Source organism: Mixophyes fleayi, chromosome 1 (assembly GCF_038048845.1).
Source record: "Mixophyes fleayi isolate aMixFle1 chromosome 1, aMixFle1.hap1, whole genome shotgun sequence".
NCBI classification, from domain to species: domain Eukaryota; kingdom Metazoa; phylum Chordata; class Amphibia; order Anura; family Limnodynastidae; genus Mixophyes; species Mixophyes fleayi.
In genome coordinates, this window is record NC_134402.1 from 435,406,047 (window position 1) to 435,429,417 (window position 23,371).

General features: G+C 40.4%; 1 protein-coding gene across 1 annotated transcript in view; it reads left to right on the forward strand.

Moving 5' to 3' along the window:
* Positions 1 to 23,371, forward strand: part of ADAMTS12 (ADAM metallopeptidase with thrombospondin type 1 motif 12) — a 461,827-nt gene that overhangs the window by 205,330 nt on the left and 233,126 nt on the right. The window contains exon 4 of the mRNA XM_075214451.1: positions 21,767 to 21,963. Within this exon, the coding sequence (XP_075070552.1) occupies positions 21,767 to 21,963 (197 nt within the window). The remainder of the gene's footprint in view (positions 1 to 21,766; positions 21,964 to 23,371) is intronic.

Below are 23,371 nucleotides of genomic sequence, written 5' to 3' on the forward strand. Positions count from 1 at the left end.
GTCTTTCTGTATACCTCCCTATATGCCTCAACATCACAGTGACTTCCTCAACAACCTCTAAAGTGACTGAACCCCCTTTATTATTTGAATGCCTGTAACAGTGCTAAGTACTGTATTTGAGCTGTAATGTTTACCTTATATATCTCCTATACATGTTTAAAATAGGGGCGTGGCCTAGCTAGCAATGGAGTTTGCTGCTTAGCTCTCCTGCTTCATCCATCTTGAAATCCTATATCCCATTGTTCTGGGGCCCTAAATTATAAAAAAAAACATCTGCTTATTACCTGTGAAGAGGCTCCTGTTGAATTGCTGTAGATTCCTAACGGAACAACTGCCCCTGAGTCATCCATGGCCAAAACTAACAAGAGGGCATGTACAGCTAATACATTCAGTTCATCTATGTGTGGATAGCTCCTTTAAAAGTGTTTTCACTTGTTGATTATTATATTTGTGTGAAAAGCAAAACTATGATTCTAACTAGGGAGAGCTAAACTTTTAAACACGGTTTAAAATTTATCGGGAGGTTCAGGGGTCCTATGCTAACTTGAGATCCAATTATCTCTTATCCTCTCTATCCCTTTATTCTCTCTATATATGTTCCTGTAAACTAATATCTCTATCCCAGTGACAGGCTTAAACAATAAAGTCTTAAACAGATACAAGACTAACTAATACCAAAGCCTCTGGTAAGTCAGATTTAAGGTTGAGTGAGGCGACTGAATCCAAAAGACACAGGGCTGTTTGGAGTCTCCTCCCAGACTTCCATGATTTACCTCACGCCTCCCACCAACATACGGAGATCAACTTCTGAAATCTCATTTGTATAAAAAGCCTAGGGAATTATATATACAGCAAAGGATCCTTTACACTGTGCTATATTCCACAACCAAGCATATTAATTACAGTACGGCGATCTGTAAATTGGGTTTTGTCCGGTAGGTTCTCTCCATCATTTGTAACTACAGCACTGGGGTTTGTAGTGTGGGAGTTATTAATGTATATTGCCAGAATGGATCTACAGGGCTGTGGCTGAGAAGAGGCGGAGTGCGGTTATATATCACAATAATAGCTTATGGCCCAGTGAAATGGGCAAGACAGGTCCTGCTGCTGTGGCTGCAGCTAAACTGGAGAAATTTGCTAGACAGCCCAAGACGGCTCAGGGCAACAGTGCGACTTCTTCACCCCACTGTGTACCTCAATCCTCCCTCCACTGTGCCAACACAGATCTCCCAACACAGGGAGATCCCACATCCCTCCAACAGGTTCTATTGGCCATAACATCCTCAGAGAAAAGAATTACGGATAAGATTGGTAAGGTTCAGAGCGACCTCTCAATAATACGCCATTAACTTCAGAAGATGCAGGAGAGAGTGAACGAAGTGGAGCGTAGACTTACCAAACTTGAAGATTCCACCGCCCCCCTTCATGGAGAGATTTCAGGTCTTGTTGCCCAGATTGGCCAGTGTCATACTAAGATGACAGATATGGAGGGCAGACTGCGCCGCAACAATCTTCGGTTTGTTGGGATCCCAGAGGAATTGGAAGGCACTAAACCTGAATTATTCCTTGAAGATTGGCTTATAAAAGAATTAGGCAGAGATGCTTTTTCCCCACACTGTGCAGTAAAAAGGGCTCATAGGCTTCCACCTCAGCCTCTACAACCTGGTGCTCCAGCCCACACCCTCATTGCTAAGCTTATGCATTTTAAAGATCGTGATACGGTCTTTCGAATTACCAGACTGAGGGGCCCTTGTGGTTTAGAAACCAAACAATCATGGTGGTTCCGGATTTTCCAACGGCGGTTCAGAGGGCTCAATCACAATTCACTTCAATTAAAAAAAAGTTGCGTGAGCATCAGCTCTCATAAAATATGTTGTTTCCCTCCAAGCTCAGGATCACAGCAGATGGCAAGTCCCATTTCTTCAATACTCCACAAGAGGCTGAGGACTGGCTTGATAGATGTCCTCCTGTACGCCAAGGGATCCTTGAACTATTTCTGGTGTTGGGGCTACAGATTTGGGATGTCTTTACATTTTGTTACTGAAGCTGGAGATAGTGTACTAGCGGAGTTAAGCCTTATCTATTATTTAGATAGTAAAAATAGTTAAAATGGGTATACAGGGTGGGGGGTTGGGGATTGTTACTGAAATATTGGTTAGTCGCTTTACCTATTGTAACCATGTTATTAACTATGCTAATTTGTTTTGTTCTATACACTGCGGAACATTGTATTGTTATAGCAGAGGTGTCTATGCTGCGCAGGACTGTGATAGAAACCTGTCTTTTCATATGAATACTGGCTTGTTATGGCAAACTTAAACAAGAGTAGACCTACTGGGGGGGCTCCATCTGCTTGCTTGGAACGTTAAGGGACTGAACAACAAAATAAAGTGGTCATTGGTGCTAAACCAGGTCAAAAATTTTGATCCTGATGTAGTGTGTCTACTAGAAGTTTACTTTACCGGTAGTAAGGTTATTTCCCTTAAAAAATCCTGGGTGGGATGGGCCTATCATGCCACTTATTCAACATACTCCAGAGGTGTCTCAGTGCTAGTTAAAAAACAGCCACACTTTGTCTTGGATCAGGTTCAGATTGATCCAGAGGGCAGATATGTTTTTCTCAGAGCCTCATTTAACTATACCCCAATGATTATTTTAGCAGTATATATCCCTCCCCCATACAATATCTCTGATAGTATAGCGCTATATGCGGACGATATACTGATTTTCCTTAAAGGCCATGATGGCTCTTTGACAAATCTTCTGCAGGTGGTTGAGGGATTTGGGGACTATTCTGGCCCCAGATTCAATTGGAATAAATCAGTGGTTTTCCCTCTAGGTTGGCAACCTCCACTTGGTGCTGTGCTCTGCAAGTCAATCCAATTGACTAGCAAGTTTAAGTATTTTGGAATTTATGTGGCGACACATGCGTCTGGCTATGTCAATCTCAATATAGACCCAATAACTGAATACCGTAAAAATAAGTGACATATATGGAGAAGACTTCCCTTTACAGTTGCTGGAAGAATTAATCTTAATAAAATGGTAATCCAACCCAAATATTTATATACTTTACAACATTCTCCAGTGTATTTGCCACTATATGTGTTTCAAAATATTAACAAGTACCTAATCTCGTTGATATGGGGAGGGAAGAGAACTAGGGTGTGCTTCAATACTTTATGTAGGACAAAGAGTTCAGGTGGACTGGCCATGCCTAACCTTAGACTTTACTATCTTGCTTCTCAACTTATTCACATAATCCCTTGGATAAGTGCTTCATATGATACTGCTCTTGGACACTTTTCGGGGCAAGCAGACGGGCCCCTCCCTTGAACCACTACAGGTTCTTTTAACTCGACACAAACCAAGTGTGGTGACTCCAATTATAAGAAAGGCCTCAATGATATGGTCAGTGGCACTTGCGCTCTTGGGAGGCGAAGGGCTGGATCTAGACTCCCCTCTGTGGCATAATTCTGATTTTGGGGAATTGGTGAAATTAGAAGATACAATGATGTGGATAAAAGCGGTAGTGCATACTGTTGGTCAAATATATATATAGATGGTCACTTAAGATCATTTGAGCAACTAAAGTGTGCTTACCAGTTACCTAACTCCCGGTTCTTCAGATATCTGCAATTAAAGCAAGCCATTAAGGCTCAATTTCCTAGATAGCAACCACAGATCCTAGACTCCCCTTTAAAAAAATGTGATGGGTTCTCTAGGTTCCTGTAAATTAATATCAGTGTTGTGTGCCACATTACCGCATCAGGTGTCTCCGAGAGGATTGGATCAGTTTAAAAATAAATGGGAGACTGATCTGGGTCCTTTCAGATGACGAATGGAGCTTGGTGATAGGGGGTACAAAAAATGCCACCTCATGTCTCAAGTTCCAGCAAATACAGTTTTATATATTGCATAGAGCGTATTTAACCCCCTCAAGCCTACACATGATGAGACTTCGCACCTCCTCTGAGTGTCCTAAGTGCAGAGACCCCGTATGTGCTTTTTGGCACTTATTATGGACAGTTGTTCAATCATTTTGGTGTAATATATGGGATCGCATCTCCTCTACACAATTTCTCACCCCTCCTATGTGCACCGAGATATGTTTGTTTGGTATTACATTAGATGAGAATTGAGACAAGCCACTCTTCAATTATATAATTATAATGTCCTCCCTGGCCAAGCTGGTCCTTGCTAGGGGTTGGATGGCGCCAGAGGCTCCCAGTGTTGCTCATTGGACTAATTTAGTTACTGAGATATGTAGGCATGAAGGGTTTATGTGCGATAGTAGAAAGGTCTTACACAAGTATCATAAAATCTGCCCCCACTGGTATAAATCTCAATTTGCTGTCATCCCCTTCCAAGACGATAAGGTTTTATGTGTATGGCGAACCACCAGTTATGATATTAGTAACAGCCCTGCGCAGCTTTAACTTTGCTTTCAGTTTTAGTTGTAACCTCATTTATTTAGGTTGGTTTTGGAATGTAGTTCACTGTACATATCTTTGTCTGTTATATGTTAAAAGCGATAATAACTTTTAGAATACTTATCCTGAAATTGGGTATGTATGTTTTTATTATGTAATTTGTTTTGTTGTACTGTCCCTTAAAAATCTAAATACTAAAAACACTTTATTTAAATCTTGGTAGCAGACTCTTAGTAGATATCTTTAAAGATCTGTACTTCTAATGCAATGTAGTTTTGATGTATTCTAATGTTGTCTCATATATGGAATACAGCAGAAGAGAGACTTTTGTGTAGTATATTCAAAAAAACTTTTATTCTATAATAAGCACAATAAAAATGAGTATCAGTGAGTACAGATACTCCTACCAGATAAATGGGGAAAATGATCACATCAAAGAAGTTCTTTATGTCCGGACCAAATGGATCAACATCCTTCCAATGAAATATCCACAAAAGATAGGTGTTCGTCACACAACTTGATCTCCAAACCATAAGTTTCGACTAAGTTGTCTTTATCAAGGTCAAGTTGTATTTGAATTAGAGATGGGCGGGCTCGGTTCCCCGAGAACCGAACCCACCCAAACTTTGGGTATCCGAGTACCAAGCTGAGTAGGCTCGGTACTCTCCCGCCCGTTCGGAATCCAAATCGAGGCCGAACGATACTTGAAGATTATAAATACACGCCTCCACAGCAATCCATCTCCATTTGACAGAGGAAGAGAGCAGGGTGTAGTCACAGGTTGATTAGAGCAGGAACAGAGAATACAAAATTCTGAATCCAATTGTGCTAACAAAAACTCGATATAGAAGAGAGGAGGATAGAGGAGGTATTTTTTTTTCAATATTTGGCACTCAAAGTGCTTTTTGGGTGTCCCACATTATTTTGCCTAAATATTTCTGGCTGTCAAAATTACTATTTGTCAGCAGTATCCTACCAAATAATTTTTAGCACTCCCCAGTGCTTTTGGGGTGTCCCCCATAATTGTGCATAAATATTTCTGGCTGTCAAAATTACTATCTGTCAGCAGTATCTTACCAAATAATTTTTAGCACTCCCCAGTGCTTTTGGGGTGTCCCCCATAATTGTGCATAAACATTTCTGGCTCTCAAAATTACTATCTGTCAGCAGTATCTTACCAAATAATTTTTAGCACTCCCCATACCTTTTGGGGTGTCCCCCATAATTGTGCATAAATATTTCTGGCTGTCAAAATTACTATCTGTCAGCAGTATCTTACCAAATAATTTTTAGCACTACAAGTGCTTTGGGCTCAGAATGGATTCAAAGCAGTTCACATATGATCAGAATGAGCAACCAGGTTCTGTCACCAGTCCTGATGTTAGTGTTCCCAGTACGTCATCTGGGCAAGGCGATGTCAAACTACACAGTGTTTTGAAATCAGTCCAAAAAACAAAAACCCCCAAAAAAAATTACTGTGTTGAAGCGAAAAAGAAGTGTTACTGAGCAAAAGTTAAGTGCTGATAAAAAAAAATTGCCAACATGCCATTCTATACACGCAAAGCGAGAATGAGGCCTTCACCTTTGCCTATTAGTGGCAGATCCCAAAAAGTTACCGAGCCTACAATTGGTGCACAAATACTGTTACGCGTCAAAGCCGAGCTGCAAGATAACAGTGAGGCATTAGAGGATAATGTTTGCTCTGATTCACAAATGACAACAATCCCTGTGGAGAGTCCATCCAACAGTGGGATGTCTAATCGTGTGCATTCTGCTGATGTGTGCCTTAATAGCCCGAGTATAGCCGGTGATACACAAATTGAGGAAGCCACTTTGGAATTAGAAGAGGATGAGGGGGAGATTTGTGTAGGCGACGAGGGCGCTAATGAGAATGTTGATGAGGATGAGGTTGTTTGTGTAAGTCCTGCACCAGTGGCAGCAGTTCTGGCACGTGACAAGAAAAAGGCCATTGTCATGCCTGGGCATAAAACAAAAAAATCCACTTCTTATGTGTGGAATTATTTCTACCCAAATCCAGACAACAATTGTTTTGCCATTTGAAATGTATGTCAAGCCACAGTCAGTCGAGGGAGGGACCTTAACCATCTTGGAACCTCGCCTATGTTACGCCATTTAACGAGAGTTCATTGCAAAGTGTTGGGAAAAGCTGAAAGTTCTTCCCAAAAAATTACAAGCACTCCACCATCAGCTAAGACCCTCTGCTCACCGACATTCCGACGGCTACAAAATACACCCACCACACCATCCTCATCAATATCCTCAGTAGCGCTGGGAGTTAGCCCGGCATCCCACTTATTAAGGTTGGATGACTCCTGCACTATTATTGATTCCTGAAGAAAGCATTAGTCCTACTGCTGCAGCTGTTGCTGCTGCTGGGGGTGAATCGTCAGCCCAGAGGCAGGTCAAGAAAATGAGCAGTCCTACATTTCAGCAATTAACTGTGAAACAACCATTTGCTAGGGGAAGCAAATATGACAGCAGTCACCCAGTCGCCAAGCGAATCACAGACGCCATGGTTGCAATGTTAGTGTTAGATCTGCGTCCAATCTCCACAATAAACGCAGCTGGTTTTTCACAGTTAATTGAGGTTTTGTGTCCGCGTTACAGAATTCCATTGCGACACCATTTCTCCCGTAAAGCAATTCCACAACTATACAAAAAAGTGTGTAAAAATGTAGAGATTGCGCTGAAAATGCCATTCAGCCCACTGTCCACTTAACCACAGATATGTGGACAAGTGGAAGTGGCCAAACCAAAGACTATATGACACTGACAGCTCACTGGGTTGGTCGTTCACCTTCACCAGCAGGAACAGCAGCAGCATGTACACCACTACGTAACATTTGTCACAGGCAGGCCACTCTTTGTATCACTGGCTTCACTAACAGGCATACAGCTGACAATTTGTTACGCAAACTGAGAGATGTGATCGATACATGGCTTATACCACTTGGACTCTCCCCAGGGTATGTAATTTCTGATAACGCCAACAATATAGTGCGAGTATTACAGCTGGGTGATTTCCAACACATTCCCTGTTTTGCTCACACCATGAACTTGGTGGTGCAGAGCTTCCTACAAAATAACCGTGAGGTGCAGGAGATGCTTTCGGTGGCCCGTAAAATTTCAGGCCATTTCAGGCATTTAGCCACAGCATGTAGGAGATTACAGCAGCTCCAAGAGCAGTTTAACTTGCCCTGCCACCAACTTAAACAAGAGGTGGTAACTAGGTGGAATTCCACCCTGTACATGCTTCAGAGGATGCAGGAACAGCGCAAAGCTATACAAGCGTATTGCACAAGCCATGACATTGAGAAAGGAGGGGGGATGTATTTAACTCTTGCACAGTGGGGAATCCTTTCAGTGCTGTGCAAGGTGCTGAAACCATTTGAAGTTGTGACGTGTGAGGTGAGTGCAGACTCTGCTAGTTTGAGCCAAGTCATTCCTTTAATTAGACTATTGGAAAAGCAGCTTGAGAAAATGAAGGAGGAGCTGAAAGCAAGCAATTCAGAAAGTATGTTGGCCTTGTCGATCAAGTACTTCATTCACTTCACAATGATCCTCGAGTTATTAAGATCTTGAACTCGGATCAGTACGTTTTGGCCACTGTGCTTGATCCAAGGTTTAAGACCTACATTGAGTCTTTACTTGTCAATGAGCGAGATGTGAACTTTTGCAAGGAGCTATTGCTCAGCAAGTTGGCCGCTGAACTGGGCCTCGGCTTGACGACGTGTCCTCCTTCACTTTCTCAAGCTGCTGCTGCTCGTAAAAAATTAAATTTCCCAAAAAGAAGCAGTGAAGACGCAGGGGGCAGGCCAGAACAATTTAACATCTGGGCTGGTTTGAAGGATTTTTCAAAAAAATGTGTCACTTTGCCCATAACTCCATCCAATACGAGTATAAACATGCAAAGGATGGTGAAGGATTACTTTCAAGAGGTAGTTGATATGGAAATGTCAGACAGTCCCTTTCCTTACTGGGAAGAAAAGCAGGCCATTTGGAAACCCATGTACAAACTTGCTTTGCAATACTTAAGCTGCCCACCCTCCAGTGTGTACTCTGAACGAGTGTTCAGCACAGCAGGGAACTTAGTCAGTGATCGCTATAGAAGATTACTTCCCAAAAATGTGGAGAAAATGATGTTTATAAAAATGTACTACATCTTCCACGAGGAAGGTGTTCACCATCCAAGAAATCCAAGCACTGACTGTTCTCTAATGGCGGATTCAAGCGGCGATGAATTGATAGTCTGTGATGATGATGTACACACTGATGAGGATGAAGCTGAAGATGATGACGATAACATCTTTTTAAAACTTTCTATGTAAGTGTAGGGTGCAATCTACCCCCAAAGAGGAAAGGGACTTGTGGCATTTCCATATCACGTACCCTCTGGAAAGTCTGCTGTTTGGGCAATTTCTCCTTAAGGGTAGAGTGTCATAGACAGAGTGACCCAAACTGGCTTTGTCCATTTCTCTTAATATTGTACATTCTATAACGGCTGAATTTTTTTGTATTTTTGACAAGTGGAGGGGGGCCTAGAGAGAAAGAAACCAAACTGGCTTTGTCCATTTCAATTAATATTGTACAGTCTATAGCGGCTGAATTTTTTGTTTTTTTCAACAAGTGGAGGGGGGCTAGAGAGCCAGAAAACAAACTGGCTTTGTCCATTTCAATTAATATTGTACAGTCTATAGCGGCTGAATTTTTTGTTTTTTTCAACAAGTGGAGGGGAGCCTAGAGAGCCAGAAAGCAAACCTCCTTTTTCCATTTCTTTACATATTTAACTATAAGTATAGGGTGTAATATACATCCAAAGACGATGGCTGCATTGCCAATAGCATAGATGGAGAGGAAGACAATCTGTTTTGTGTGTAGAATAAATGAAGGTCTACCTACCAGGAATTAAAATGTTTTTTTGATAATTTATTAGCTTTACAATTAGATTACTTATCTATCTATCTATCTAAACAGGTGGAGCACTAAATTGGGTTATTTTAGGCCCAAAAACATTGATTTTCCAACTAAATAGCAAAACAAAACCAAACAAAACCAAAACCAAAACCAAAACACGCAATGGTGGTTTTGCAAAACAAAACCAAAACATGACGGTAATCCAGATCCAAAACCGAATCCAAAACCAAAACACGGGGGTCAGTGACCATCTCTAATTTGAATATACTACACAAGTCTTTTCGTGTACTCACATAAGGAAACCTTCAGAATGGATAATTGGACTGAATAATATATTTGAAGAACATTGATATTATATTAAAATATTGAATTGTTTTAACAATATCACGCTATTATTTAGCTTTTTCTGTTTTATGTGTTTTTACTTCTACATTTATCGGGAGACTTCAGTGAACAATTCTTCCATACATGAATAGAAGTATTTTTTGTTATATGTCACATTTTTTTCACGTTGTGGTGATTTTTATGGAATATACAGTGCTGGATTATATCTTATTAATTTTGTATATTTTTACATTTAACAAATGTTGTATAAATGTCTGAGATTGTATCTGGCTGCAGTAAATAGTGAAGCGCTTGTTCAGAATTCATATATATTTGTATATCTATTTCTTTGCAATGTATGCCTGGCAATTAAGGGGTACCTGTACAATATGTGTCTGACACTGGGGATATTTATCTGTAATATATGACTGGCAATGAATTTCTACACACACATAAACAATGAAGTTTGAATAAAAATTATGTGGAAAGTATGTTTTGTATATTATGCTTAGTAAATGCCTCAGGGTCATTTCCTTGAGTTTTGCCACATGAGTGATTGCATACATTGTTTTTGATTGACGCTGTGTGACATGCTTCCTATAAAGATTTAAATTTACCCTGAGCTAGTCCACTCAAACTGTCTTATTGTCTTTCATATCAAAATCATAGAAGAAAAGTGACATTATAATTGTATAAAAATTGGATTATTTAATACTGTTGCGAGCCGTCGTGGTGTTCTGAGCCGCGGCGGCTCATTGTTTACATTAGGGCTATGTCCGGGCCATCGTCATGATAACCGAGACGTCACTTCCTCTATGTCCCGGCCATCACCTAGGCAACGGTCAGGACGTTTGGTCAGTGAGCGCCACATCCCGCCATAAAGAGCGGCCAGGCGTGTGCACAAGGATTATTAAATCATTATTTTCCATCTGTGGCTAATTGTGCAATAGGGTTTCTGAGTTCCTATTGGTCTTTGCCAGTATTTAAGGCAGGGAGGGCCAGCTGCCAACCCTGCCTCTTTGGCCTGTCCCTGACCACTCTGCTTGCTGCGGACCCCTAACCTCGGCAAGCTCCTGACCACCCGCGCTTGTCTTTGCTACGGCCTCCTATCTACTTGCTGTGGTATTGTATATAAGCTTCCACTATGCTAAGAGTTAAGTCCTGGTGGCATCCAAGTACCTATGAGCGCAACAAGCTCTACGGGAAAGGCGACTGTCGCCTTTTCTGGAAGCTCATGTCAATAGCCACTAGCCGTAATAAATACATTCAACTCAAGCAGTAGTAAATAATTTAGGCATCATTAATGGACAGCAATACAGGTGCTTTATAATAAGAACTACTGGTAACATTTACAAATATATAAGTAAATGCTGCAGTAATTTGTTAGAGGTTTAAACATGTGAGGGACCTGTTTACCATGTACATCAGATTAGGTGCTCTATAAGAAAGAATCTTGTAGAACTTATTATGGCTGGAAATGAGTGAACTTTGTACCCAACCTGGAAGAAAGGTAAATAACACATATCCTGTGTATCAAACTTCTGCATTTATAAGTGAAAGCCAATATACCATAACATTGTATATAATATGTGTATGACAAGAATACTTTCTAGACTATTGCACTTTACTATTCTTGGGGGTTATGAACAGTTTATTTCAGGTTTTATCTATTCTCCGCTGTATGTGTGCCACCATCAGCTAGAGGAGGAATGGGTAACATATGTTTTTTTTGTGTTCCCCGATTGTGAGACACCTGTGTCAGCAGTTCTTGAACAATGGCACACTGATATTTGGAGTTCCATCTAAAAAAAAGTTTGAGCATCACTGATGTAGGGAACAAATCAGTATATGAATACAGCACATAGTGTATTACAGTTTTTTTTAAAGAGATAAAAGTAAAATAATCTCTCTCCCCAGGTTGCTTAAAAGACACTTGGTTAAAAGTTCCCATCTAAAGTGGTCTCTAGTATGTACAAACAAGGTGGACTCAAAGCCAACCAGAAGTGTCATGGTGATCCAGGAGATGAAATATGGTCTTTAAAGTTCAAGCTTCTCAACTAGTTTTGGATCACAGTAGTCTTCATCGGGCATATATTCCAAATGCCAGGCAGTCCAGAAGGCATGTAGCCTGCTATGTTTCCTGAAACAATTCTGAGCCATTTTTTTCCCAAGGGTCCTACATCAAAGTTTGTCGGTCTTCAGTAATCACATCCAATAAAGAGAGAATTAATGATTATGAAAAACTAGGGAAACCCGCTGGTAACTGGCTTAAATTAAATGGAAATGTAATGACTAAATTACTTTACAAAAGTTGTTGAATTCTGTTAATATTCGCTACAATACTACTTTTTAGGTCCTATGGACGTGCAATGTGTAAACTGTGGTGCCCTACACTGTTTGGTAGAAAGGATTAACGGCCTTTTTTCAGACTGCCGTCACAATGGAAAGGTCTTGTTGCTCAATGTGGTTGTTCCACCATATTTAGCAGAACTGTTTATGACAAATCCCCTCAAATTACGTAATCATTATCTCCATAATATCCTTCCTTACAACTCATTACAACCATTGCATTAGCCTTCACATCTTTCAAAGCAAATATTGCTGAGTTATTTGAGGATATTTGCTCAGACAACGGCATCATAGAAATAAATCACTTATAAAAGTCGTACTTATGCTATTAATATATAGATGTAGAATAAATGCAATATACTTGGAGTACTAATCAGACTGCAGTCCTGCAGAACCAGCCTTCTACACAATCTGCAGGAGACATCATTATCACTATTATTATCTGCTTTCAAGGATACCATCAATATATGCATTGTGTTCTGACTATCTTGTGAACAAGAGCTCTCTATTTACATATTGTTCTCCATTACCCAACATATGATTGTGCTGTGAATATTAATTATTTAACCCAGCTCAATGGCATTTTCCTTTCTGCTATGAATGGGGATTTAAAACGTGCAATTTAGTACATTGCTATTCCATTCCAGTACATTACTTGATATATCCACAAATGTAAACAGCTTTGAAGCAGCTCACAAAGATATTATCAAACACAAAATTGTGGGCTCTACATACAAAACTATAAAATGATTTCCCCAAAGTTTTAACTCAAACTCATTTACAGTAGTTTCATATTTCTTCATTTACCTCTGTTGGTTGCAGCAGTTTGATACAAATATAATTTTCTTTTTGCTCAAGTGAGTGGTTCTCTGGGAATAGAAGAATCACTGCCCGTAGCATAATATTTCTCATAACTCGTGAATTTGATAGGATTATTTCTTTAAAATACTTTTACATTTTCTTTAATTTAAACAATGGAAAATAGTTGCATAGTTGAAACGAGAGAGATCACAGTACATTTATTTGCTATTATGGCAATTTCAAACAAGCTCTGGATCTTTGCAGCTGCAGCACAGTAATTTAATGACATTTGTTGTTTGTTATAAAAATCTTCATAAAATAATTAATTTAAGTGTATCCTCCTTCCTGCTAATAAGCTGTAGTGATGTGTGTTGCATCAGTGTAACTTGCTTTTGGGATTAAAAGGACAACTAAACCAATATTTATTCATTGATAATGAATATATTTACACATAAGAGGCTCCTAAATACAAATTAGAGTTACTTCAGTAGTTCCAGTATTAATCTGAGCAGCATTCTCCATTTTGATAAATGGGTGGAGCTACGGAATATGTTGGCGCTATATAAATAAATGATGATGATGATGATGATATGAACTGTTTTTGTTTTAGTCCCATTTATCCATGTGTTTACTAACTGTGCAGTCCCAGCAAAGAGGGCTATGCCGATGGTATCCAGTTGTTGGGGAATAAACAACAAGAGATATTAACTGCTGACAAAAGTCTGGGGATCAGGAAAGGGTTTATGGGGAATTATTTATTAACATTTTTGTATATCTCAAAAGCATTACAGTGCATTACAACTGGGAACAAACACAGTAATAAAACCATACCTGCAACAGAGGCAACTTGTTTCCCGGGAGTTCAGGTGTGTGGGGGTGGGGCTCAAAGAATTGCGTCATTAGCCCCACCCCCAAAACTGTCATCACTAGTTTGGCTCATTCAAAATAGGGGGCGGGGCCACGATGATGCATGATGATGGGGGCCACGATGATGACAGCATCACTAGGTCCTGCCCCCTTAGTTTAATTTACAGAGTTGGCCGGGAGTCGGGAGGATTGCCTGCTCTCCCGGGAGCCCGGGACTCCCAGAAATTCAGGAGTCTCCCGGACATTCCAGGAGAGTAGGCCACTATAAATAAAACAAGACTGGGTATGAACAGAAAGACAGAAAAGACCCTGCTCGCAAGAGCTTTCAATCTATAGGACAATAGGAGTTTGATACATGATTTTTAGTGCCACAGGTTGCAAATTGGTAGAGCCAGATTGCCATTTAAAAAAAGGGCTATATCTTCCAGTAACTCAGCAAGTGTTGGTTTGAGGATTAGGTGGTTGCTTGAATATAGATGGTGAATAAATATACATTTGAGTGAAATGTGTAGAGGGGTGGTAAGGAGGTTGGTTAGGGGATTTGATCCTGCCTGAAGAGGTAACTTTTCATGGAACGCTTGAAGGTGCAGAACTAGGTGAAAGTTTTTTGTACTGAATGGGTACTACCCCAGAAAATGCCTTTAAATGAGAATGGGAGCAGGTAATGAGTGTGGATGGGAGGTGCAGATCTAGGAAATATTTAGAGACGTGATGCTGTAGAAATACGTTTTTCAAGGATCATTAGTCTGGCTGCTGCATTCACAATAGATTGTATGGGTGGTGCTGGTTAGAGGAAGATCAGTAGAAACAGAATTGCAGTAATGAATGCAGAAGTAATGAGTGCATGAATTGAAGATTTTGCAGTGTTTTGTGTGAGATAGGTGCATGTTCTGGAATGTTCTTTGATGTATGTAACATGATTTGGATACTTAGGATGGTCCTTAGGCAGCAAGTGTGAGTGTGAGGGGTAGCTGTTATTGCTCTGCTTTCAACATAAATATACATGTCAGGTATGTAGCATCTGCTGCTTGAAGAGTATACTGCATATGTAATACCCTGAGCTCAGGAATCATGCATGTGTCAAGTCGATTACAGATTTTTTCTTGCACAAGTAAATGAAATTCATGTGTCAGCTGAAACTTCGCTAAAACCAATGGATTACAATTTACCCTCTTGAGTTCTGTCTATTGTAAAGTGACCCTAGTCTCTTTGAAATCATCTAACCTGAGCAAGCTGGATTAATCCTTGTTGCATCTCCACTTATTTTGTGTGATAAATGTTGTATAATTGCCATAAAAGTTTATTGTGATTGATTTATCTAAATAATCTGCTGGAGCACCATTTAGTGTAATTGTCTAGTTAACCCATTAGCAACCGGTTGTCTGTCAAAAGTATTTATCCAGTGAAACCCATTTCACTGATGCACAATGCCTAACTTAAAAGTGAGATGTATTTATTCAGTGACATATATTATGTAGTGATTATGCTGATATTGTTGAAACAATATGCCTGATGAGTTATGTATTTAGTGGATATTGAAGATCTCGTGGTATTACTTCCCTACACTACTGCTATTTTTCTGCCATTGGGATAAAGGAAAGAGCATAACCTTACGAGTTTATGCAGTTTTAGACTTGTGTTCTTTGTTTCATTCCGACACTACTGGGTAGGGGAGGCTGGGAAATTTTAGCCTGTGGGGCAAAACTCGACTTAGCAGCCTATTAGGAACATTTTAAAGGAAAAAAAAATGCAGGTGGCCCAGTAACCAAGCACAAGGTAGCCCACTATGGGACCAGCCCGTGGGGCAGATGCCCCCCTGCCCCCCAGGCCAGCCAACCCCTGCTACTGGGGGGACCTTTGCCTCTCTACCATACCAACGGGCCTATAGAATCCCTCTTTATACTACTTCTGGGGTGCCAACCATCTGCCCTGTTACACATACAAACAGGAAGTACCTAGCATGACAAGGTATTCATTGACTATATATGTATCCCTGGTGTCTACATCTGCCGAACAAAGTAGTTACGATCAAATAAACTACAAGTACACTTTCCTTAGGCAACCTGTGGCTTTCTAGCTGAGGTGAATGAGAGGATGATATAGCTGAACACTCACTGTGAGGATAACTTTGTCCAAATTGATTGAATCGCTATAGGAACATAAAAGGTCCATGTGTGATCCTCCAACCGTATAACAGACCAACCGTATAACAGACCTTAATTATACTGTAAGAGGTCCTGCCAAAGAATCTTGTGCAATTTGGCAAACCTGCACATTGAACCTCTTACTTGCTCCAACAAGCAGTATTGGCGTGTGTGGCTGGATTAAGTCTCACCACACCGTCGGGCAGGTAGAATATACTGAGACTTGTAGTTTGACAACAGTTGGATTTGCCTGTCTCTGCTTTAATAAGAATTTTTAGTATAAAACTGGTTTAGAATAAAGCATAATCTCAAACTTAAGGACAAGTACACTGTGATATCAAGATAATTATTATGAGCCATTGTAACAGTTTTAAATGTGCATAAATCCCCCGTGAATAGATTCCTACTTTTTGTATGCAAATTAATGTCTAGGCTCCGTCACCCCTAGAACAGCAGGACTCAGTTTTAATATATTTTACTTGTTCTAATTAGATATGTTTACTGATCCCCGTGTTTTGGTTTTGGTTTTGTTTTTTTTTTTTACTAAAATCACATTATTTGGCTCTTTTTTTTATCCCTACATTATTATTAACCTCAATAACATTAATTTCCAATCATTTTCAGTCAATTCTTGTAAAGTGACAAGAACACTGCTACCCCTCCTGTTTCTGTATGAGCAGTGGCACTGAGCAAAGCCACTGGAGACTGAAGAGTGACATTGTGAGAGTGTGTCAGCCATTTTCTTGAAGTCAGTGAGGTTAGACACTGACCTCAAGAAACAAAGTTTTTGACCAGTAGTTCCTGAGCAGTTGGGGGCACAGGTCGAGTTGAGGGTCGGAGGGTCCAGGTAACTGGACACCCCTCCCCCCTGTGCGTGCTTAAAAAAAAACCCTCTCGAGTTTCAGGCTAGCTTGTCTCTTGAACACAGCCCACTGCTTTGACAGTCATGATATACTGTAGGTCGGTGCTCAAAGGGATGATACTGTAAGCTACAGCTGAACTGCCCAAGGTAATTCAAATGGTAATTCTACTCTCTCTTTTGCTGGCATTGGGATAGGTATATCAATCCTCCAAATCCTCCTATTCTGTCAAACTACTCTCCAGGGGAATATCATAGCACCCTCAATTAGACTACTCTCCAGCCCCATTGTTTATTAAATAGCAGTCAGTCAAAGGGCCAAAGGACACTTCACAGATAACCTTGCACTGTTACTAAACAGAAAACTTTTGTAAAAGTTTCAATTTACTTTCAATTCCTAACATTGTACGGAGTAGCCCAGAAATGTATTATAATATGTTGCATCTATTTCTGGTGACGCTCAGCAGGCAACTCAATAAGTACTGCTGCTTATCTTCAGCTTAAAGTAGAATCCTCTGAATAGTCAATGCCGTTGAACTGATCTGCTTTACAGAAATATATATGAAAGAGATTGCATTCAGAATAACATAAAACAATTCACTATATCAAAGACAGCAATATCCCGTCTATGCTGCACTGCTTTAGGGGCTAGTCAAGGTTATTAACTGTACTAAGAAGGATCATGTGGGATTTATAACAAAAAAATACTATACGAAGATTGCTATTTAAAGAACTTGGCTATATGTCATAGAACCTGTCTGTAGAGAAATAAAGTTTCTATACACACGCTAAACTTCCTGTTCTTTACAATAGGCAGTCCCATACAAAGACTTTAAAGAACCTATCAACCTAGAGTTGAAATTACTTTTTATAAAAGAGCAGACCTTAGAGTTATCAGATGACCCTGTGATGGCTCATATAGCATTCTATAAACCCCTCTGGCCTTAGGTGGGTCACTGTAGCAGGCTTCTTGAATCATGTGATAAGCAACTGTTGTGACACAGGCACACTTTTGGGTGATGCATTACATGAACAACTTCTTGCTGAATAAACATTCATTTTATTGTTCATTTTACAGATAAATAGCACACTTGCCATCAAGATGACACCAGGAAACCTAACACTGACTAAACAAAGTACATCTGTCTAGACACCGGTCATTATCTAGCATTTGTCACCCTGAACAATGAAGAAGACAATTCTTTATACTTTACACTCCTCCTACAGCCCTAGCTTGATTGGTAGATGACACTCCCACCAGGCATTTAAAATGGAGTTCTCTGCAGGCGCTCTGTTTAAACACTCTCACTGCAAATATACTCTGTCAGCCTGCTGTTAGCTGTGGAAAAATATGCTTTTCAACCATTTTAAAACAAATCACTACCTTATCACACTGCATTGACTTGTGGTATCGCATAATTCACCCAGCCAACATTCCCAATTTTGGTCACACTCTGTTCTGCTGAACAGAGTGATTTGATAAAACCATGCCCATTTTGGATGAAATTTATGTTTGCAGCAGTGTCAAAGATTTTGTAATAGTTTATGTTATGATGTGTTTCAATCTCCTTTACATTTTTTGTGCTGTGTGTTTTTTTAGTGTCTAATACGCTCTATATGTTGTGTTACCTCCAAACATTTCCTCTTTGCAAATTGGGACATTGCCCAAAAAGACTGTGTGGTCACATCCAGCTGGGGACATGGTCACATCACTTTGAAAGTGTGCCATGCCCCTTGGGGCATGTCTAGTGTCTCTGAAGTGCAGGGCTGCCCACAACATCCATATTCTCTTCTAAAGAAACCCCTGCATTAGTGTACACTTACCCGTGTTGGTGATCAGTACATACCACCCAACATTCCGCCAATCAGAGCAGTGGGGTGGTGCCCTATAAGGGGTTTGTCTGACCTAGATTGGGACAATTGGCAGCTATTGTAACAGAGAAGCTGTTCTCTTGTCTTAAAGATTTTACAGGGGCATCATAGTAAATTGGGACAGGAAATGTAAGTAAAGTTATAGACAGCTTTGGAATGCAGGGGATGATGGGTATAGGGGTAGTACTAAGGAGCGGGCTTTTGTATATAGTACTTTTCTGCAAATGGTGGCAGTTGTGGCGGGTTTTTCATAGACAACCTTTGAGCTGTGTCAGGTTGTATGTAATGCTAAACAGGAGATATTTAACTCTTTGGCTGGTTTCCTTGGATAATCTCATGATTAGTATATCCTGCAGAAATCAACACTTTTCCATCATTTTAAAAAAGGGAATTATCCACAGGATTGGCTGCTGGGTGAGTATTTTCTTATACTAAAAAAATTCATAATATGTTTTTCTTATTTCACTTTATTTTTAAATAAAGTAAAATAATTCATATTTCTGTAACACCCCCTTTTCTGGCTGGGTTGTATGTACCAGTTTGTGTGTCCTGTCTGCAAATTAACTCTTTTCCCTGTATTCCGTGTTGCCCAGTGCCGCCACCTTGGTATGGGTACCGTAGGGTCTTCGTTGGGTAGTGTCTCGGCTGTAGCAACTCCAGAGGGGGAGCAAGGAGCTTTCTGCCCCCTACTATAGACCACAGGCACACACAAAAAATAAATTAACACACCAGATTGGTCTTTAGAAGCCACACATTTATTGAGGAGGCATTGAGCTTCTAAAGGAGTTTTTCTGAATTTTGTAGCAAAATTAGACTTTTGCAGTTCAAACAAAGCACTATCTAATATCTATTCTTTTATGCATAAACAAGTCTCCCTGGTATACAGTGACTAAGAGGTACTTCTTTACCTCTAACATAGGTCTACAATATCTATGTAGTGAAGATAACTAACCACAAGAATATGTATTTGGTTCTATCACAGTCACTTTAACGTTAGAAAACACAAGGCATAGAAAACATTTGAAATCAAACCAACATAAGTAAATATGCATTGTCTGCCATGAGGTAGAATCAACTCAATCCACTCCTTCTTTCCCTCAATTAGATTAAGCTTTTATCAGCTAGTAGTACAAATCATAGTCTCAGCTCCTTAGGCTGCTCGTTATGGGTTTAACCCAGATGTCACAATCAACAGCACATTATTATATTATCCTCCTCAAATAACACAGGATTCAGGCTTTCATTGATCCACAATAAGAATGACATACACTTTGCACTTTTGTTACATCGTCCTTCCCTTGACAATAACATAAGACTCTTCCGCCAGCAAGTACATGAGCTTCTCTCTGGTAAAAAATAGTAAGGCAATTGGTGCAGTTTCTCACAAATCTCTGTCCCCTGACTAACTTTCCCTGCACTTCACCCTTGTTATCATTTCTCAGTCCAGCAAAAGGGTATAATACAATGTCCTTTAGGACTCCCCATCTTTTCCCTACCTGACTGATAACACTATGCACAGTCCAAGTAAATCAATGGTAAACAAGCACGGGTTACTTATCTCCACTGTTCGATCAGCATCTGTATCTAAGATGACTCATCTCAGTTCAAATTTCTGGCAAGGTATCTCACTCTCCACTGTGCAGTCTAGTTTACCTTGGAGAACATTTTAAGCAAATAAACCAATGTATTTAAAATTACAACCTCCACAAAGATTTCCCCAGTGCCCCCTTATTTGTATCAAATTAATTTAATTAAATTATCAATATTCCCCATGTCAAAAAATTATCACAGCTTTCCCCACCAGCCTGTGCGCAGGTTTTTTCTTAGAAACTTTATTTTCCCTTGGTAGCACAGAACATCCATTGTTGACATTGCACAGTGATCACTCCCATCTGATTTATAACATGTTATCAAAACCAATGAATGTCTTTAAGAACCCTAATAATGTAAGACTTCTACACGGTGCCAGTAAGGTATCCCTGGTGCGTTGCACTGAAGTTGCGTTCAACACATTACAAACGCTCAGAAAACTAGGTAAACTCTCCATTGAACACGTACATTAGATCTTTAGATGCAAGTCAATGTTACAAGAAGCCAAACTTACCAGGAGGTCACAAATCAGATGTATATACACAGCCAATTATTGTTAAGCAGAACCATTTTTATTTAGAAAGAACTTTATATGGCTATGGTTAATATAATACTAAAAACAGTTAGGGGAGTTACCCATAAAAACTGGTGTTGAATATATAGTGTGTATAGGATAATGTCCCCCGTACTGTAGGTCCATTTTAAGTCACCAATGGGTTCCATGAACACATGAAGGCATAAATTACAGTAGGGGGTTTATTATAGCACACGTGTTATCCTCCGCATTCCCTCTCTGCCTTGCCCTACAATGGCTCCCCATCCCCTACAGAATCCTTTTCAAACTCCTGACCACCACGTACAAGGCTCTCTCCCAGTCTACTGCCCCCTATATCTCCAACCTCTTCTCCATTCACACTCCTGCCCACTCCCTGCGCTCGGCAAATGACCGTCGCCTCTCCTTCACTTTGATTACATCTTCCCACTCCAGAATCCAAGACTTCTCCTGTGCAGCCCCCCTTCACTGGAATGACCTGCCCTGCTCCATCCGTTTCTCTCCCACTCTAAGCTCCTCCAAATGGGCACTAAAAACCCACCTGTTGCTCAAAGCCTACCAACCTTCCACATAACCCCTTCTCCCCTCCCTCCTCCCACCCCCTCTATTCTCCCTTATACGTCAACTCACTCCCTTTTGTACCTGAGTTTTGTTCACCCTTCCTTAGGATGTAAGCTCATTTGAGCAGGGCCCTCTTCCTTCTTGTGTCCTTACCTGCTCTTCTGCTCCGTCTTTACTGCATTAACCCGCTTGGAGCTTCTGAAGTGTTAGTATTTTTTGTTTACTGTTCAGTAATGTTTTACCCTGTATTATCTACTGTTTGTGCATTGTACGGCGCTGCGGAACTCTTGTGGCGCCTAACAAATAAAGGATAATAATAATAATAATCCTAGTGAACACTCTAACAATGATATCAGAACTCACTGTTTATACAGATATTATTTACATTTATACATACAGTAGCACCACGTGTATATTATATAACATTATTTGCAAGTTTGTATTTGTTTTTAGCAATTTTCTTTATATCATATTTTAGATGATGCCAAATCTGTCATCCAACAAGAGCGCCAGCGGGAGAGGTGGGAGAGAAAACATATGAAAAGCAGAAGGATTTCACCACGATCCATCAGCAAAGAGCGATGGGTGGAAATGATGGTAGTTGCCGACACCAAAATGATTGAATATCACGGCAGTGAGAATGTGGTATCTTACATCTTTACCGTGATGAATATGGTAATTTATGAAATTATTTCCTTACCATTGTTGAAAGACAAATTATACTGAATTATACTGAAAATTATTTCATCGAAAGACAGTGGAGATGTTCATTGATCCCCATATTCTGGTTTTGGTTTTAGTTTTGGATCTGGATTAACTTGTGTTTTGGTTTTGGTTTTTGCAAAACCGCCCTTGCGTGTTTTGGTTTTGGATCCCTATTTTTTCTAAAATCCCTATTTTTTTTTGCTAAAATCACATAGTATTACTTTTTTTCCCCCCTACATTATTATTAACCTCAATAACACTAATTTCAAGTCATTTGCAGTCAATTTCGACCACCTTACAGGTCACAATATTATTTTCATACACTTTCAAACAAAGACTTCAGCATTTCTTGCCAGTGATAAGAAGAAGGCCACTGTCATGCCTGGACATAAGACCAAAAAATCCACCTCTTATGTGTGGAATTATTTTTACACAAATTCTGACAACGGTTGGAGCATTTTAAAGAAACAGTCAGTAAAGGTAGGGACCTTGACCATCTAGGAACCTCATCCATGTTGCGCCATTTGACGCAAGTTCATGGAAAGCTTTTGTGAAAATCAGAAACTTATGCTAAAAAATAACAACATGCAGTCCAGCATCAGTTACCTCCTTTTTCTTAGCTAGATCCCAGCACCTGCTATCTATACCCCCAACACCTTCATCATCAATATCCTCACAAGTGATCTGAGTTAGTCCTGCATCCAAGTTTGTAAGGCGAGATGACTCCTCCCCTATCCAGGACTCCTCAGAAGAATCCTTGAGCGTTAGGCCCACTGCTGCTGCACCTGCTGCTGGGGGTGGATCTTCAAACCAGAAGCAGACATAAAAAAAGACTACTAGTAGCTTACAACAATTGACTGCTAAACAATCCTTTGCAAGAGGAAGCAAGTATGAAAGCTGTCATACAGTCGCAAAGAGGATCACAGACGCCATGGCGACTATGCCATACTTGCCAACTCTCCCGGAAAGTCTGGGAGACTCCTGAAATTCGGGTCAGTCTCCCGGGCTTCCGGGCTCGCTGGCATTTCTCCCGGATACTGGATATCACCGAGAATCGCATAATTTGACGTGATTACTCTGACTACTGATCTCTATTCCTGCCGCCATCCTAGTGGTAATCAGTCGTCCACAGAGCTAACACTCTCCTCTTGTTTGCTTACTCTTGTGGCTTGTTTCCTTAATATTCCGACTAGTCACTTCCAGTAGGGGCCGCGACCTGCAAGGAGGTGCAGCTAAGTCCAAACCGCCTTGCGGCTGGTCCCTGGTGTATACCCCCTCCTTGTTAGACTCTGCACCTTACTGGGAGTTGTTTTTCGTCTCCGGCTGGTTCCCGTTCATTTACCATTCCTGCTACAGACCCGTGACCGAGGCCCGTGAC